General features: G+C 33.4%; 1 protein-coding gene across 3 annotated transcripts in view; it reads left to right on the forward strand.

Moving 5' to 3' along the window:
• si:ch211-266k8.4 (TBC1 domain family member 10B) overlaps positions 1-18,263 on the forward strand; it is a 75,889-nt gene that overhangs the window by 50,386 nt on the left and 7,240 nt on the right. For all 3 annotated transcript variants that reach the window (XM_056451915.1, XM_056451916.1, XM_056451917.1), the window contains 3 exons: positions 334-509; positions 3,002-3,111; positions 9,939-10,133. In XM_056451915.1, coding sequence (XP_056307890.1) covers positions 334-509; positions 3,002-3,111; positions 9,939-10,133 — 481 coding nt within the window. The remainder of the gene's footprint in view (positions 1-333; positions 510-3,001; positions 3,112-9,938; positions 10,134-18,263) is intronic.

Consider the following 18,263-nt stretch of genomic DNA (forward strand, 5'->3'; position numbering starts at 1 on the left):
TAACTCTTAAAGGGAATGTGAGATGAGACTCTGATTTGTTTAATGCACGTTATGCTCAAAACACACCCATAACTCATTAAGACAATAAGCACAACCCTTTTAGACCAGACACAGCCTATTTTTCCGTCCTTATAATGGCAAAAGAAGGTTCAGACACACCCTTAATGCTTTTGCACCATGCGCTTCAGACTTTGCGCTTAGAACGTTATATGTTGATGGCTATAAACGATTTAAATGTTATAATAAATATGTAATAAATGTGCTATAAACTGTCCTTGGTTTGTCCCAATGTTCTTCTTCATATGATGTTTTTGTGCTCTGTTTTTTCCCCAGAGGCTTCAGCCTCCAGTTCTAAAAGTGTTTTCACACGGCTGCTGAAAGTGGCTCAACATTTCATTCTAAAATCTGGCAAGTACAGCAGCACTGCCAAATCCTCTCCCACCAAGAGGAGTCCTGCCCCAGGCCGGCTCGCCAAAACCAGAACCTCCTCCCACTTCACCCAGACACAGGTGCACATGCTTTACATCACAGCAGATACCTGAGTTTGGTTCTTAATGCAAGACACTGCAGGTGAAAAGGGTAAAAAAAGAAGTTATCATCATACTTCATCAAAAATCAATACACAGTGCTAAATAGAACCACTTTAAGTGCCATGTAGTAGGGCTGCACAGTATATTGATTGAGCATCGATATCGCAATGTGTAATTCCACAATAGTCACATTGCAGGACATGCACTTTAGAGTCAGGATTGTATTTGACCAGGTACAACGGTTGAGATGAGAACACATGGTCATTTTAGTTTGACCATAATAAAGTGACAGTTTATCAACTATGTCGAATTTTAAGGCTTTTGTAAACGCAGCACTAGTTTAAACCATTTGAGCACAAGGAATTATAGCTTTTTAAAAAGTTGAATTCATTTATTTACACACTGAAGAATATACAGCTTTAATGTACATTTGATTATTTCATTTCTCTTCCTGTATACCGTAAGACTCCCTCATTTCTATATTTGCTTTATTTATCTCTGCTTGTAATTTGTTTATTATATTTTATGCTGAAGCACTCCCCTACAAAATCATTCCAATCAGTGTGATAGTCGCGGTGTGCATTTTTTCCAATATCGTGCAGCCCTACCATGTAGAAGCTATACATTAACTGTAATTTAATGGTTCTCCAGCAACTCTTTGAGGTGGTCAAGGTGCTATATAGCTCCATATAGGTGCTATGTATTACTACAATGGGTTTTTGGCTTGTAATCAGAAGGGAGCCACTTTAAGTGCTATTTGGCACTGTTATTTTTATAGTGTTTATGCTATATAGCTCCTTTACCACCCCAAATAACCTTTTTTTGACTGCAGTTGGTTAATTACATTAGGAATTGCAACCCTTTAGTTTTGCATTGCAAGTTTTATAAAGGGGTATATTTAAATAGTGGTATATTTTCTTTAAATATGGACTAATTTGCATACATTTTTGCACAAAAGCCTGAACACTGAATGAAGTTGAGCTCAAAATTATTTTGATATATTAAAATGTAGTCAAAGGATTTTGCAGAGAATTTTGTAAACCATCTTTTTTTTTTTTCGATACTTTTTTTTGTTTCAAAACGTTAGGAAAAAATGTGATACCTATACTGTATTAGTAACCAAACACCAACCAAAGAACACCCACCCTATCCTGACAGAGCCATAAAACATCCAAACGCCAATCAAGTTTTAGGAACAACAAATAATAACTTGACTTCTAGTTGATCATTTGGTATCAGAAGGGGTTTGTATGAAAGGCAAAGATCTCTAGATTACCCTTTTTTTTACCAAAATAAAATATTATCATGCCTTGATTTTTATTTTCTATAGTTATTTAATTAGGACAGCAAGGTCTGACTTTGCTTAGACAAAAGTCTTGTTACCTAACCGAAATAATGTACAGTATAGAATGTAAAGCCATGGTGCAGTGGAAAAAGAATGAATATTGTGTATGACTTCCATGAGCTTGGAAGACTGCATCCATACGTCTCTGCAATGACTCAAATAACTTATCGATAAAGTCATCTGGAATGGCAAAGAAAGCGATCTTGCAGGACTCCCAGAGCTCATCAAGATTATTTGGATTCGTCTTCAATGCCGCCTCCATTTTACACCAGACATGCTCTATAATGTTCATGTCTGGTGACTGGGCTGGCCAATCCTGGAGCACTTTGACCTCCTTTGCTTTCAGAAACTTTGATGTGGAGGCTGAAGTATGAGGAGTGCTATCCTGCTGAAGATTTTGCCCTCAAGTCAAGTCAAGAAGTCAACGAATTATTTCTGGGATCGACGACAAGACTTTTGTCAGGTAGCGTATGTAAAATCAAAAATAATGATAAAAGTAATAAAATAATACGATTAAAATAAAAATTTTGTAAAATAAATTAAGACAATGACAGTTCAACACATTTCAACAAAGGTGAAAAATATATTAAAATAAGTCATAACAAACATAATTCATGTATTGACACAGTCAACTATCGTTAAACACCTACACAATATGATTACATTATTGTAAACCTCTTTAAATCACTTTTCTTTATTTAGAAAATACTGTAAACTGACAGAATATATATATTGTCTGTAGAATACGACGTTGTATATAAGCAATTTACATACAAACAAAAACCCTCTATAAAATCAGAATATATGATGAAGTTAATTTTGGTGTGTGTAAGTGCAACTGAAGTGGAGAACAACCTTTAAAAATATGTATTGCAGTAGTAATCTGCACACGCAAAAGATGGACTTAATTATGTGTTTTGGATATTTTCTTTACATCAGACAGGAAAAAATCACTTAATTAAAAGCTTAAAATCTCTAAATTGACAGGTGTGTGTGAAGAACCTGTGCTTTTGCCTGCAGTGTCTAATGCGTCATTTAAAAATGAGAATCTGGCAGCAGCAAGTGTGAGATTTCGCTTGTTTGTCCTGCACATGGTTGCTGTAAGTACAGTATGGCTGTTCTGCAGGTTCGGGGCAGGAGAAGCAGTAGCAGGCGTTCCCAGAATTCCTCCCTGGGTGGCGTCAGGAAGGAGAAACTCCCATCTCAAGATTCAGATGGAGGCGCAGCTGAAGACAGGTATGTGGAAGATGGGCACAACGTTACAACAATTTGGCCTGTTTTGTTTTAAAGGGATTTCCATAATTTGTACAGCATTTTAATTGACAGTTTCACTTTGAGAGAATTGTTTTTAAAAAAAAAAAACAGTTATAATGGGATTATTAAGGATTATGCTCAAATAAAAATTGGATTGTTTACTTTTGTCAATACATTTTTACTATATACTGTAGTTTATTAAATAACCTGTTTCTGACAGAATAAGTGGGAAAACATCTTTGCAAATGTCAAATAAATGAATGATAATTTAAAATAAGAAATATTATAAAATAAAAAGTAAATTAACTGATTTATAAACTAACTTTTCAAAATAAACATGCACAAATAATGAATGAAAATAAATGTTTTTATCCTACTTATTGCGAAGTTAAAATTTAAGTCATTATTAAAAATAAACTAAAGAAATTCCAACATGCGTCCAAATTTATAGTTTGTTTTTGTAGAGAATTTGTGAAGAAATCATCACTCATTACAAGCTTTAGTGGTGCTTTTGCATCATTTTTGATGCTTAAACATTTTATATTGCTCTAATTCTTTGCGCAGCAGCACATTCTTCGAAATATCTTCTGTGCATACACACACACAAAAAAAAGCAAATATTTTTAGAATGGTCTTCTTTGTTATTTTCAAAAACCTGCATGACTTTGGTAAAATAAAACTATTAGTGGTGCTTTTGCATCATTTTTGATGCTTAAACATTTTATATTGCTCTAATTCTTTGCGCAGCAGCACATTCTTCGAAATATCTTCTGTGCATACACACACAAAAAATAAGCAAATATTTTTAGAATGGTCTTCTTTGTCATTTTCAAAAATCTGCATGACTTTGTGTAAAATAAAACTATCCCTTTAACCCTGTTCCACAATGTAAAAGCTAGACTATATAAATATAGACGGTGAGTGTCACTTATCAAGTTCTTGCAGTTTTATTTATTTATTTATTTTTATCTTCATCTCAGAAGGACATAATTTATGGCTTTGTACTTTTTGTCTGTGCAAGAACGAGTCCTGTTCTGGAACTTTAAGAGTCTGGGAAAATGCTTCTGGCTAGTTGAGTTGGTTGAGTTTTGCGTGTCTAACTCACCTGTTTGCATGAGCGTGTATCTGATTATCTTCATGCAGGAAATTCAAGTTCACATGCACGTCATGGCATTTTATTCAGAGACTGGTGTTCATACTGAACATTGTTGAGATGCCTAGAAGTAAAGCACACTTGAAGACAGCAGGTGTGTTTTTGTAGGATTTTTAGGTTTAAAGTAGCTGAATTTACACATTCAATGTGTTTGTGTTTAAGAAACATATTGTAATGTGCTTTTGCTTGTAGTACATAATAAAACAAAATAAAAAAAATTGATTACACATTATTTTAAGGTGTACTTGCAGTGTTATTTTTAAATGAACTACTGAGTAATCGGAATTAATTAGTTGTACTATATGGTTAGGGTTAGAATGCGGGTTAGGTTTATAATTAGTCATGTGTGATTATGCAAAATTAATTATAATTACTATTGTAAGTGCATAGATTTGTTTATTTCCCTGTATGTATATTCTATCAAATATTTATATTATGATTATTTATTTTTTAGCTAGAAAATATGTAGGTTGTAGTATTTTTTTAAATTTATTTATTACAGATTGCTTTTATTCCAGGAAACGAAAATAACAATCCTGCTTTTTTATTTATTATATATATATATATATATATATATATATATATATATATATATATATATATATATATATATATATATATATATATATATATATATATATTTTTTTTTTTTTTAATATATATTATATTTTTATATATATATATATATATATATATATATATATATATATATATATATATATTTTTTTTTAATATATATTATATTTATTTATATATATATATATATATATATATATATATATATATATATATATATATATTTATTTATTTTTATATATTTTTATATATATTATATTTATATATATATATTATATTTTTATATTTATATATTTTTTTATTTATATATATATATATATATATATATATATATATATATAAAAAAAAAAATATATATATATATATATATATATATATAAATATATAAATATATAAATATATATATAAATATAAATATATAAATATATATTTATTTTTTATTTTTATTAATGTTTTTATTTTGTTTTCCTTTGTTTTGTGCTTCAGAAGTTGTTTTAAGATGCTTTATTGACAAGCACCACTCATGTTTCCTTCATAAAGTATATGCATTTATTTTTGCAGGTCCATGTGGTATGCTATGATTTCAAAACAGGCAGGTTATTTATAGATTAATAAAAATAGAAGATTTCTAATAATAGAAGAACTACTTTACATTTTAGGCTGTCAGCAGGGTCTTACAATGTCTTAAATTTCAAAAACAAAATTTTAGGCCTTAAAAAGTCTTAAATTGACTGAAATATTGTGTTGTAGGTCTTAAATCATTTTAAACGGGTCTTAATTTTCTTATGTCCATGTAAAGCTACCCAATAGGGCTAACACCCATCCAATCACTATCATTCCATCTCAATAAAAGTTTTAACTAAAGTTTATTTAGTTCTATTTACCAGTGTGACTTGATTATCTTCCTTACAATATCATTTGCTTTTAATGGTTTTTTATGTTTTAACTGGGCCATTAGCAAAATATCTTAGTGTTTAACCTTGTGTAAGTTTGAGATTTCATTCATAATTGTCTTAAAATGTCCTAAATTTGACTTGAAACCTCTAGAAACCCAGAATTTTCTTTTGTTTAAAACCTTTTGTATTATACACACAATAATAGTGCAAAAATAAGAAATTAAATGTGTAAATTTAAATAAAGTACATGAGTATGTTGAAAAATAAATACTGTATTCTGTGCCTGAGCGTAGCATTAGCACATTGTAGTTTGCAATTAATGGTAAATATGTTGTTGAAATCTTTCATTATTTGAACTTTTTTTTTCTTCTATTCATATTGGGAAATCTACATACTGTCATTAGTGACGATATAATGAAATCCTCTGTTGGTGGATTAGCTAATTTGATATAATGAGGAAATGACGAGTCCTCAGGTTTTTATCGATTCAGTCTGATCCTAGAAAAACAGGCAGAAATGATTGGAATGTGCTGAAGAACAGCTATTTACTTTCCATGTGTGAAACTTTTCTTTCCTTATGGGTTGCAGAGTCAAAGTCAGTGATTTTGAAAGGATAATTCGCTCAAAATAACTGAAATAAAATGAGTTAAATGCTAAAATAATGTTTAAAAAAGTCCAAATAAGTTTTATTTTCATTGAATGTTAGTAATTCTTAGTCATTAGCAGTTTTATAATGTGCTTTACATCAGTCATCTAATGCAGTGGTTCCCAAACTGGGGGTCGCGACCCCTGCGGGGGTCGCAGAATAATTTCAAGGGGTCGCGAGAGTTATTTAAAAATTGTGTAATTTTCAGTGATTATAATAAATATTTTTCAGTATTACAAGTGAAAGCTAATATTTTCAGATTTTTAAAAAGATATTACTGATTCATAAAGTATTTAGGACACATTCGGGCAGAATGCATCTTTGTACTTGGAACGCAGCGCTCAGGAACAGTTTAAAACTGTTGTCATGTCAACTTGCAGCAGTAAACAAAGCCTTCAACGCTTGCCCCGCCTTCGCGCTCTTCTTATTGGCCCACTGCTCTAAGAACTGAACACGAATGATTGGTTAAAATCAGCTGTCAATCACTCAGTCAACGCCTCCTGTCTTCAGATGACAGGAGCTACAACCGCGAAAATGTAAAGCGCTGAAGACGAGAGAATGAAAACAACACTGACAGATTTTGTCTTAGAAACACCTAAAGCTACAAATATTTGCACATCTGATTACTGATCATGTGCTGAATGTTAATCCACCAGCTATACTTATTGAAGAGTGGATAAAAGACCTCCATTGGCTTCAAGTCTGCTATGAAAATAACTAGCATTCACTGTAAAGTCTGTGGGATATCTTTTGGGATATCCGTCCGTGTATCTTTTGGTCACTCAATTATGTTATAAAAATGTCTTTTCTTGTGATAACGGGATTTCATTAAGACATATTTTCCTCACGCATGCATATTTATTTTTTTGCTTGTTAGTTTTGATTAGTGTTGATTTTCAAATGCATTAAATGTGTTTATAAAACTTGTAGTAACAGTGCGATAATTGGTGGGAGCCACTAAATTTTGGCTGGTGCGTCTACATTTTTAAAGTTAGAAGCACCAGTGTTACCAAGCAAAAATTATAATTTCGAGCCCTGTAATCTATAGTAAATATAGTTAAAATATTGTGAACAGCTTAAAAAAAAGCTATTTTTATTGTTTGTATATGCTTTGGTAGTGGGGGGTCGCGAGTTCTTGACGATCTTACAATGGGGGTCGCGGGTTTAAAAGTTTGAGAACCACTGATCTAATGTGCCAGTCATGTGTTACATAGCGTTGATAATCACAAGTGTGATTGTGCTACACTTTGGGATACTATGTACGCGTGTGCCTGCAAATGTATGTGTGTGTGAATACAGTAAACAGGGTGTATCAATCAGGGCTGCAGGTGCTTCCTCTGATGTTCAGATAATTCAGTGCATGTTTGGTGTTATGTTGCTTCAGTGTTGAAATAATCCAGAAGGGCCAAAACGAAGTGGAAAATTAATTTTATTATAGTAATATGTTCCTTGAGGTTCTCTTATGACATTATTGTTTAGGTGGTTATAATGGTGAGATGCACAAAAAAATCTATATATTTAAAAACAAAAGATATAACTGTATTTGTGGAAAAATAGTCTTTAATTCTTTAAGTGTATAATTCTTTTCAGTAAATGGCCGCTGTTACGATTGGCTGACGTCATTGCAAAGGGAAAGGCTCAATAGTTAGGTTTCAATCCAACAATTTTTTTATGCACATTATGGAATATCGCATTAAAACATGTTTAATTTGAAATGCCAAGATGCTCATTATTTAAAAAAAATCTGCATTAAAAACATAACTGAATAGGATAAACTTTTTTTCCGATAAGACAAAATGAGTAGAAACTATGATGGAAACACATTCACTGAATAAATTCCTAACACATCAAAATCTATTTTTACTTTTGATGCTTGGTCCCAGATAATCAGGAAGTGATGATTTGGTTCTCTTTAAATCATTGGATGAAACCGGTGCTTTATTTGCAAATGTTTTATATGATGTCCCAGTTTTGAGCTTAAATCTAATTGGCATCTTTGGATGCAAACATAGATACTGTCGTCTCGCTGTTATAAGCGTGTTTTGAAAACATTGATATATGTTTATATATGTTTACAGACAAATCATTTTTTTTATGCAATTTCTTTGCAATTTATACTCTTTATACTCTGTGCAACTGCATTAAACTCAGTAGAACAGCTCTCTTACAATATATTAGCTGATATATATATATATATATATATATATATATATATATATATATATATATATATATATATATATATATATATATATATATATATATACTTTTTTTCATGATTGCAAACATACACATTGAACAACAGATTTTTATTTATTTATTTTCTTTTAATCCTTCGGAAAACTTTGAATTAATCTCTAAAATTAAAACTACTCTCAAACTATTCTTTTCTATGACCAACTTTCATTTCTATGAGCAACCAAGTCACTTAAACCAAAATCAAAGTACCAGTAAAATAATAGAAAATAGCAAGCATGTGACGCGGTTCACCCATTGTAAAAATAAATCATTTATCAACTTCGATGATATCGGCCTAATTTTGTTTTTAAAACAATATTATTAACGTAAAAAATACGGTGAAATTTATCAGTCTATATCAATATGGCTGCCAATATATTGTGCATTTCTTATTACAATGGATTCTTTTTTTCTCATGGCTGATTTAGACAAGTGTCATTTAAAATTTAATTCTAGAGTGTGGAGCCTGTGATGCTATTACAGGGTGTTCTTAAAGTCTCAATGTCTTAAATTTCAAAAACAAGCCTTAAAAAGACCTTAAGTCTTGAATTCGCTGTAATATTGACGTGTACAGTTGGTCTTAAATCTTTTCAAACGGGTCTTAATAATTTTCCTTTATGTAAAGCTACCGAATCAATCCAACACACACCCAATGACCAACAATACATCTCAATAAAACTTTTAGCAAAACTCTATTTATAACTAACATTGCAGCAGTCTGTTGCGCACACATTTAGTGTGTTAGAGTTTTTCAAAGTTATGTTGAAAAAAACTAGCATGTGTACAACTAGGGTCTGCTTAATTTGACACATTATTTAAAATCGGTGGCTAAGAAATAACTCATTGTAATTAGTTTCAAGTAAAAAAAAATCCTCCTGGGGCAATAAAAAAATCTTTAGCGTTTAGCCCTATATAAATCTGAAATTTCATTCTTGAAGGTCTTAAAAAGGTGTTAAAAAATCTTAAATTTGACTTGGTGAAACCTGCAGAAACCCTGTATTAACAGTTGTTATGACCTAGATCAGTGTTTCTCAACCACACTCCTGGAGGACCACCAGCACTGCATGTTTTGGATGTCTTCTTTGTTTGTCACACCCATTACAGGTCTTTCAGTCTCTGCTAATGAGCTGGCGATCTGAATCATGTGTGTTTGGTTAAGGAGACATAGATGATGTGCAGAGCTGGTGGTCCTCCATAAACGTGGTTGAGAAGCACTGCCCTAGATTATTTGTTATGTCAATTTCATGACCCCAAAAAGTATCTAAATAAATTTCGAGTACTAATTTCTGACTCTTCACAGCACTGACTCTTCAGCCTGGCGTGTGAGGTCAGGGCCTGTTGGTAAAGTGGCCCGAAGAAGGAGCAGAGATCAATCCAGAAGAGGAAGTTCCCTCCATTTGAGGAGTCGGCGCTCTAGATCTCAGCAAACACCAACTAAAACGGCTGTGCAACCCGAGAGCAACAAGACTGATGATTGTCAAGAGACCCCAAGCAGGTAGTGAATCATTTGCATTCAAAATTCATGCATATTAGTTTCATGTTGGCACAGCAAAAGCTTTTTTTATTCTCTACCATAAACATTTGTTCCCTAATGACATCGATAATAACGTGTTTTGAGTTAGGATTAAACTGACAGGTGGTCACCCTGGTTTGGTATGGCAGGTTTTTTTACTCGCTGAAAAGTGGTTCATTATAATGAGGCTTTAATCTAGGCTGAATCCCTCACAATTAAAGTGATTAATGGGATGGTATAGATTCTCTACAACAAAAAGATTTAAATGAAAACATAAGTAGCTGTGAAAGGTGATGCTTTAACAAGACAAATGAGAATTTTAGGGGCTTATTTTACTACTTTTGAGTGGAATACATGTGGATTAGTTTGATCTTGAGGAAGTTAGTTTTTTCAAGAAGTAAAGTAATTGTCAGGGCTTGCACATATTTGCATATTACATATCTGTTTTCATATAGTACATGACTATATTGTTATGCCTACATTAGTTTAAATAGATTGTTTTTACCTCTATGACAGTCATGATTTAACGTTTTTGTTCACTGGGAAAATTAGACGCATAATAAAACCTGCTTAATGGAAATGTGCAGAATGAGTATGATAAGAATAAGAAAAAAATTAGTATGAAGCCATGGTTACAATAGAGTTTGAGCAAGCCAAATTCTTTCATACGGTGCAGCGTATAAGGGGCGGGATTAAAGAACCCCTATTATGGGATTTTGAAAATTACCATCCATGCAGTGTGTAACACAGCTCTAAGTAAATGGAAACATCCAGCTGAGGTTTAAATCAGAAAGTGCACTGTGCTTAAAACTATTAGGTACGTTCGAATTCATGCAGCGCTGCGCAGATCGATCGAAATCTGTCTTAAAGTAATGCATGCTGGTTAGAAATTTTGTCCGGATTGAGGCTGCGTCGACGACACGTGACTGTCACATGTGGCGTCAAAATACCGCAACAGCACTCTGAGATCAGACAACTGATTTAGCCAGTGCCGCGTCTGAAAAGCGACTGCTGGAGCTGCAACGACGACACCAATATAACACGGTTGTCCGAGTTCACCGCATGACAACAACCATGTGTGTTTCGGGTTTATTTTGGACAAATTCCGATTCACAAATTTCAAAACAAACCATTCACTTTTCATACCCTCTCTATCTTGTACACTGCATGCTTATTAAAAGACTACAAATACTTTACTGCAATATTTTTTGTTAAATAATCTGGTTATAAAGGCTAGATTGTTTGCACAGGTTTATTTTCGACCTTTTTATACAGACTATTTACTGTATTCAGCTCCATGAACGATTTAAATGATATATTTTAGTGAATAACCTAAATATTAACTCACATATGTCAGACTTTAAATAAAATAATTATCATCATTGATCCTGACACCGTTAAGGTTTCTTAACAAATCAAGTTAAAGAACTATTTTATTAAATAATTATAAAATGATTTATATGATTATAAAATATATATATATATTTTTTTTATTTACTGTCTAGCCGTTTATACACAAGTTTTAAAATTGACACTGATGTACCTTGCTCTTTCTGGGAAACTTCTACTTAAAGTGTAGCTCATCTATTTTAGGAATGTCCTTTTGTTCAATCTTTTTGGATTAAAGGGCTTTCATTATCCAAAATAATTTTAATCATTGACTTAATCAAAACACCTTGTTTGGGGTTTTACATTAATATATATTGGAAAGTTTTATATCTATAAATGTAAATACATTTTAACCCTTTTTAGCATATTCAAACAAGAACTATTAGCCTAAAGAGTGATGTTTAAACTCCTAAAATTTATGCTTATTGCTTTGTTTAATAGGCCTGTTCATTTTTATGTTTAATTACTCTCTCTTTTCCCCTTATTTCTGTCATGCGTTTGTTATATATTTAATTCATAATTCTCTTATTGTTTAAAAATGAACTAGCCAGTTTATCAGGAAGTGCCGATGTTGTTCTCTTTGAATCATTGGATTGAAACGGTGCTTTACTTTCAGTTGTTTTCTGTGAAACATTCAGAGGTTTATGGACGACGTCATTGAAGAAAAAAGTCAATATAAAAAGCTTTTGAATACTATTATATTTGTCTTTTTTGCTATACGACTTTCACTATTTGACATTTTTTGTCCAATGGGAAAAATGGACAGCATATGAACATTAACATGAAATCTCATTAACATAGTTATTTTTCATGCTTGTTTTCCACACAGTTTTGGAATTTATTCACAAATACGCTGTTTTCTCCAGTTTTAACCACTGGCATGATAAAACTCAAATTAAGCAACACAAATATACACTTATTTACTTTTCATCCATATTTTAGGATTTACACCGTATCGACCACGACATAAAATTATCAACAAAAATATCAAGATGCACCAATATTAATCAATTTTCATCCATATTTTAGGATTTACACCCCGCATTAGCTGTGATGTAAAATTATCAACATAAATATCAAGATGCACCAATATTAATCCATTTTCATCCATATTTTAGGATTTACACCCCGTATCAGCCATGATATAAAATTATCAACATAAATATCAAGATGCACCAATATTAATCCATTTTCATCCATATTTTAGGATTTACACCCCGTATCAGCCATGATATAAAATTATCAACATAAATATCAAGATGCACCAATATTAATCCATTTTCATCCATATTTTAGGATTTACACCCCGTATCAGCCATGATATAAAATTATCAACATAAATATCAAGATGCACCAATATTAATCCATTTTCATCCATATTTTAGGATTTACACCCCGTATCAGCCATGATATAAAATTATCAACATAAATATCAAGATGCACCAATATTAATCCATTTTCATCCATATTTTAGGATTTACACCCCGTATCAGCCATGATATAAAATTATCAACATAAATATCAAGATGCACCAATATTAATCCATTTTCATCCATATTTTAGGATTTACACCCCGTATCAGCTGTGATGTAAAATTATCAACATAAATATCAAGATGCACCAATATTAATCAATTTTCATCCATATTTTAGGATTTACACCCCGTATCAGCCATGATGTAAAATTATCAACATAAATATCAAGATGCACCAATATTAATCAAAATTGCTACTGTGACCAATTCATCTGCCTTCACACACCTGTGCTGACGCTGTTGCTGGGAAAAACGGGAAGATATATATGGCTTATCAGCCTTATGAGGACTAAAATAAATTATTACACTTGCTTTTTTGGGCACTGCCTGTGTCGCCGGTTTTAAATCCAGCGTCTTTACTCTCTGGAATCAGCCGGGAAAGCTGTAGGTGTGGCGGAAACATGAAGCAGAATCTCTGATCTCAGGTCAGTTGTGTCAGCAGGCTGTATTTAAACCCTAGGGCCCCTGGAGGCCCCATCCTGCCATTTCCACCTGCCCTCTTCTCTGGATGGAGCAAATGAGTCACAACAGCTATGAAAACAAGCATCTGCCCTTTTAACATTTAACATTCACCTTCCTGGTGCCTTTGCTCTGTCCTTTGTAGCACTTGTAATAGTGTCAGAAGAGACAACTTTTCTTTGAAAGAGACTCAAAGGTGCTTGCAGAGGTCACTTTCTTAAGTGTGTGTGCTTCACAAACATGTTGTTCAGTTTTGGCATCACCTTTCTGAGAATTTTAATCCTGAAGCAATAATGCAGTTAATAAAAAGAAGTTCCTGTAGTTGAATCCTTGCCAGGGACATCTTAATTGCTACTTCTAAGCATACGAGTGGTCTTACTGCATTTTTGTTTATTCACGTTCATAGGGAATCAGGCGAAGAGAAACTGTTACACTGGCTAAATGACACTTTCTGCAAGATTGTGGGTTACCTTTTGGCACACAAATTGTAAACACAATGGAGCAGTTTGGTTTAGTCTGAAAGTTTTGTTTTAGTTTCAGAGGTCTCCATATAAGTTGTTTTGGTAATCAGATTTATTTTGCTTTACTATTTTTTTTATTTTGTTTTTGTTTTATGTTTTCGTTGAAATCTTTTGTTTGTTGTTTATTTAGTTTTTTTGCAGGTGAATACAATATTACCAGTAAAAATAAATCTTAAAATTCTATAGAGGGAAAACATTAGGTTAAATGGGAGTAATGTACTCAATCTATTTAAACCATAAGTCAACAAATACATCTATTTAGTTGTGCACACTGTATGTAACTTTCTCCATAATGAATATATTTTTCAAAACAGCAATCAAATCTTGCATTTGTGGTGGATTAGGTTTATACCAGCATCTAGTAATGGCTTTTTTACTTGAAGCAAGGACGACTCTATACATATATTTGTTTTTTCTTTCCAAGGAATTCATTTACAGCATACCCAAGTAAAGTACGTCAAAGCTGAAATCAATTGAAATACTTGAGATATTGTCTAAAATGCGATGTATCCCTTTCCAAAAACTTGTAATATTAGGACATCCCCAAAATATTTGAAAATGGTTAGCGTCATGTGAACCGCAATGCCTCCAACAATTTGAGTGCCCATAAAATGACATTTTCTGTTTTGGAGTAAGGAAAAAAACAAATTATATTTCTCCAGCAAAATTCTCTCCAATACGAAGAACGGGAAGTAGCCCATTGTAATTTACATAGATTTAGCCAATCCTCATTTGAGATGACTTTCTTTCTTCCATCTTTCTTTAATGTACAGAGATGAATCCCCCTGTAGATCCCTCAGTGATTTATATATTCCTACTTATTTCCATCTTTCTTTTGAGTCTTTTTATATCATAATCAGAAAGAGCTTTATTGCCAGGTATGTTCACACATACTAGGAATTTGTTTTCGTGACAGAGCTACTACAGTGCAACAGCATTACAGAGACAGGACAAAAAACAGATAATAAATATATTTTAAAAAATAGAAGTAAGTAGTGAGTGCAAATATACAGATTGACAAGTGTATGTACATGTTTATTACTATATACAATGTTATATGTGCAGCTGTTATGTGCAAATTGGCATGTAAAGTGTGTTGTTAAATAAGTGTATATGTGTATAAAAGTGTATAGCAAGTAGTGATGTTTTCGCAATTATTATCATCAAGTGTTCATGAGATGGATTGCCTGAGGGAAGAAAGAAACTGTTAATATATAATATATACACTCACCGGCCACTTAATTAGGTACACCTTACTTGTACTGGATTGGACCCCCTTTTGCCTTCAGAACTGCCTTAATCCTTCGTGGCATAGATTCAACAAGGTGCTGGAAAAATTCCTCAGAGATCCATATTGACGTTGTTACATACTTTTAGATTTTAATATTAAACTAAGAGTATTTTGACAACATATAATAGTTTAATGTGTGCATGACCAATGGATGAAGAAAGAAAAACTCAAAGCCAAATATCACTGCAATTGATTATTTATCGCCCATGCTTCCAATGAAAACCAGTGAAAAAAATATTAACAATAAATATAGAATAATTTACCTGTTGGAGAGGAGGTAGTTCGATGTGCTTGCTTCAAAGAAATAAATATAACAAAACATAATAACTGTAATAAACAAACTAAACTAATAAATATCAAAAGAAAAGCAACGTCCTTTAACGTATCAAACATCTTAACTAAACTACTCTAACTAAAAACAAAACATACACAAAACAGGACACTCTCCTGAACAGAATGAAACGATACAAAAATAAATCTGAGTGTTGTATATGTATATCGCACGACTTGCTAACTTCTACACCCTCTCTGAGGTATTACTCAAAGTATCAGTTACTTGAATGCGTTCACAAACAAAACACATTGCAATTTCAAAAGATTTTTAGACAGGATCACAAACCAAACGAAAACACATTCTCTTAGACTAGTCCTCGCAAGAGAGACTGTCCTCACAGAGACCCACAGAAAGAGTGAGAGCGAAAGGATGAGAGCGAAAAAGGAGAGAGATCGCCATTGCAGTTTGGGCCGGCTTTTTAACGCTACACTGACGTCAGCAGCCAATGTCATCAGCACGAAATGCGGATCCTCCAATGCCGTTCATACCTGTAGCACACGCGTAAAATGACACGCCCACATACATACAAATGCAGACACATAACCCCAAAGTACGGTCTGCAGGGGAACGTAACAGACATGATAGCATCACACAGTTGCTGCTGATTTTTCGGCTGCATGTCCATGATGCTAATCTCCCACTCCACCAAATCTCAAAGGTGCTCTATTGGATTGAGATCTGGTGACTGTGGAGGCCATTTGAGTGCAATGAACTCATTGTCATGTTCGAGAACCAGTCAGAGATGATTCACGCTTTATTTCTTTGATTTTTGTTTCCTGATTGTTTCTTTCTGCTTTGACAAAATAAGTGAACAACAGTTGGTTGTTGGTATTGTTTGGAAGTCTGTTTAAACTTTTTTTTTTTATGCTTTTTGTGTTGCATTGCTTTCTTTTTGCTTGGTTTTTTCCCCCTTTTTTTGCGTTTAGTTTTTTTAAGTTGCTTTTTTTAAGTGGAAGGTCATTCAAATTATAAAATATGAATTATTCTTTATATTTTCGCATTGCTACTACATTTACACTTGCTTTCAACTTCTCTAAAGCTTTCTGTTAAAGGGTTTTTTTCCCGTTATTTTTAATTTTTATTTATTTATTTTTTGCCCACCACAGCTCACAATTATCTCAAGCCCGGCCAGATCACTAGCGTGCCTCTTTCCCTAATCATTTGACTACCAGACATCTCACCTCTGAACCAATCCCGCATGAGGAAAAAGCTCTTTCCCTGTTTGCCATGTGTGCGTCACGCTCTGTACAAGCGGCAGAGAGACATGTGATCCCGATCCCAAGCCCAGCGTTTGATCTTCCCCTTCCATATCTGGTTTCCAGCGGCTCCCAAGGGAAAAGATTACAGCATATCTGGCAACCCTGACAATGCAGACAGTGATGGGTACATGGCTCTGTAGGTTCGGGCTGTTGGATAAGGGTGGCCTGTGTCATTCGCTCTGCAGTGATAGTTGCATAATAACACTGAGGAAAGTTGATCAGGGAACTGCTGATCTTATCGGATTGCATAAAGATTCAAGTGACCATGTTGGTGGTTGTGCTGTAGATGTTACATAAATAGCGCTGGGATCGAATCCCAAGGGAAACGTGTGTAGGATGAACTCCCATGATTAACAGCAGAACCCGAGTGGTGTTTACTTATTCATGGGTTTGCTCTTGATTTCCCAGCATCACCTGGCTGTCTCTAAGCCACATCTGCCATAGCAGACCTGGTCATTAGGGAATTTCTTCTGCCTTTTTTGGAAATTTAAGTCCGTGTGAAGTTTATAAAGTGCATGGTCACTCGGTTGTTGTATATGCAAGTTAGATAGGTTAGTAAAGCCTTGTGCATGCTGGGACTTTTTATCATTCTTGCTTATCACTAATGTTTCTCAAGATATTATTCAGCATTCATGCCTATGCAATTTTCACTGGAGCCCAGTGAATGTGCAAAATTACTCCTTAACATAGTTGGCGATTAATGAAAAACAGAAATACCCTGATGCACACATTGGCAACTTGACTCTTCCTGCACTGGCTTTTTGCACAGAAGTCACCCTCATGCTTTTTCCTTGTGTATTTATCATGTTAGCTTTTCCACTTATGTTGAACCTCCTCCACTATAGCACACAAACACCTGGTCAAAATGTATTTAGCTAGACTGTTTTGTGCATTGAGTGTTTTAGTGTAACTTCAGCAGCAACAATCGCATTGTTTTAATTGGGTTGCATCGAACCAAAAAAACATGCCTCTTTTTTTTTTTTTTTTTATATCATCAGGGTGTCTGTGGAGTCTTATAAAGTATTAAAAGTTGATAAATCAATTACAAGAAAATGAAGGCTCTTAAAAGGAAATACAAATCTGAGGCCCAATTCCAATTCTATTTTTGTACCGCTTCCCCTTGGCCCTTAAAACCGAGTCTGAAGGGAAAGGGCTTCAAAATGTACCCCTAAAAATTGGGACAGCACTACAGCACCTGCACATGTCGTCATATGTCATCACAATCTCTTGCTTCATATGAGATCAGACGATCGCGACTGCTGTAGTGATTTCAGCTGCTTTTTTTGTAGTATTTATCTTCAGGAAATCACTGAAGGCATAAATTA

The sequence above is a fragment of the Danio aesculapii genome, chromosome 25 (assembly GCF_903798145.1).
Source record: "Danio aesculapii chromosome 25, fDanAes4.1, whole genome shotgun sequence".
NCBI lineage: Eukaryota > Metazoa > Chordata > Actinopteri > Cypriniformes > Danionidae > Danio > Danio aesculapii.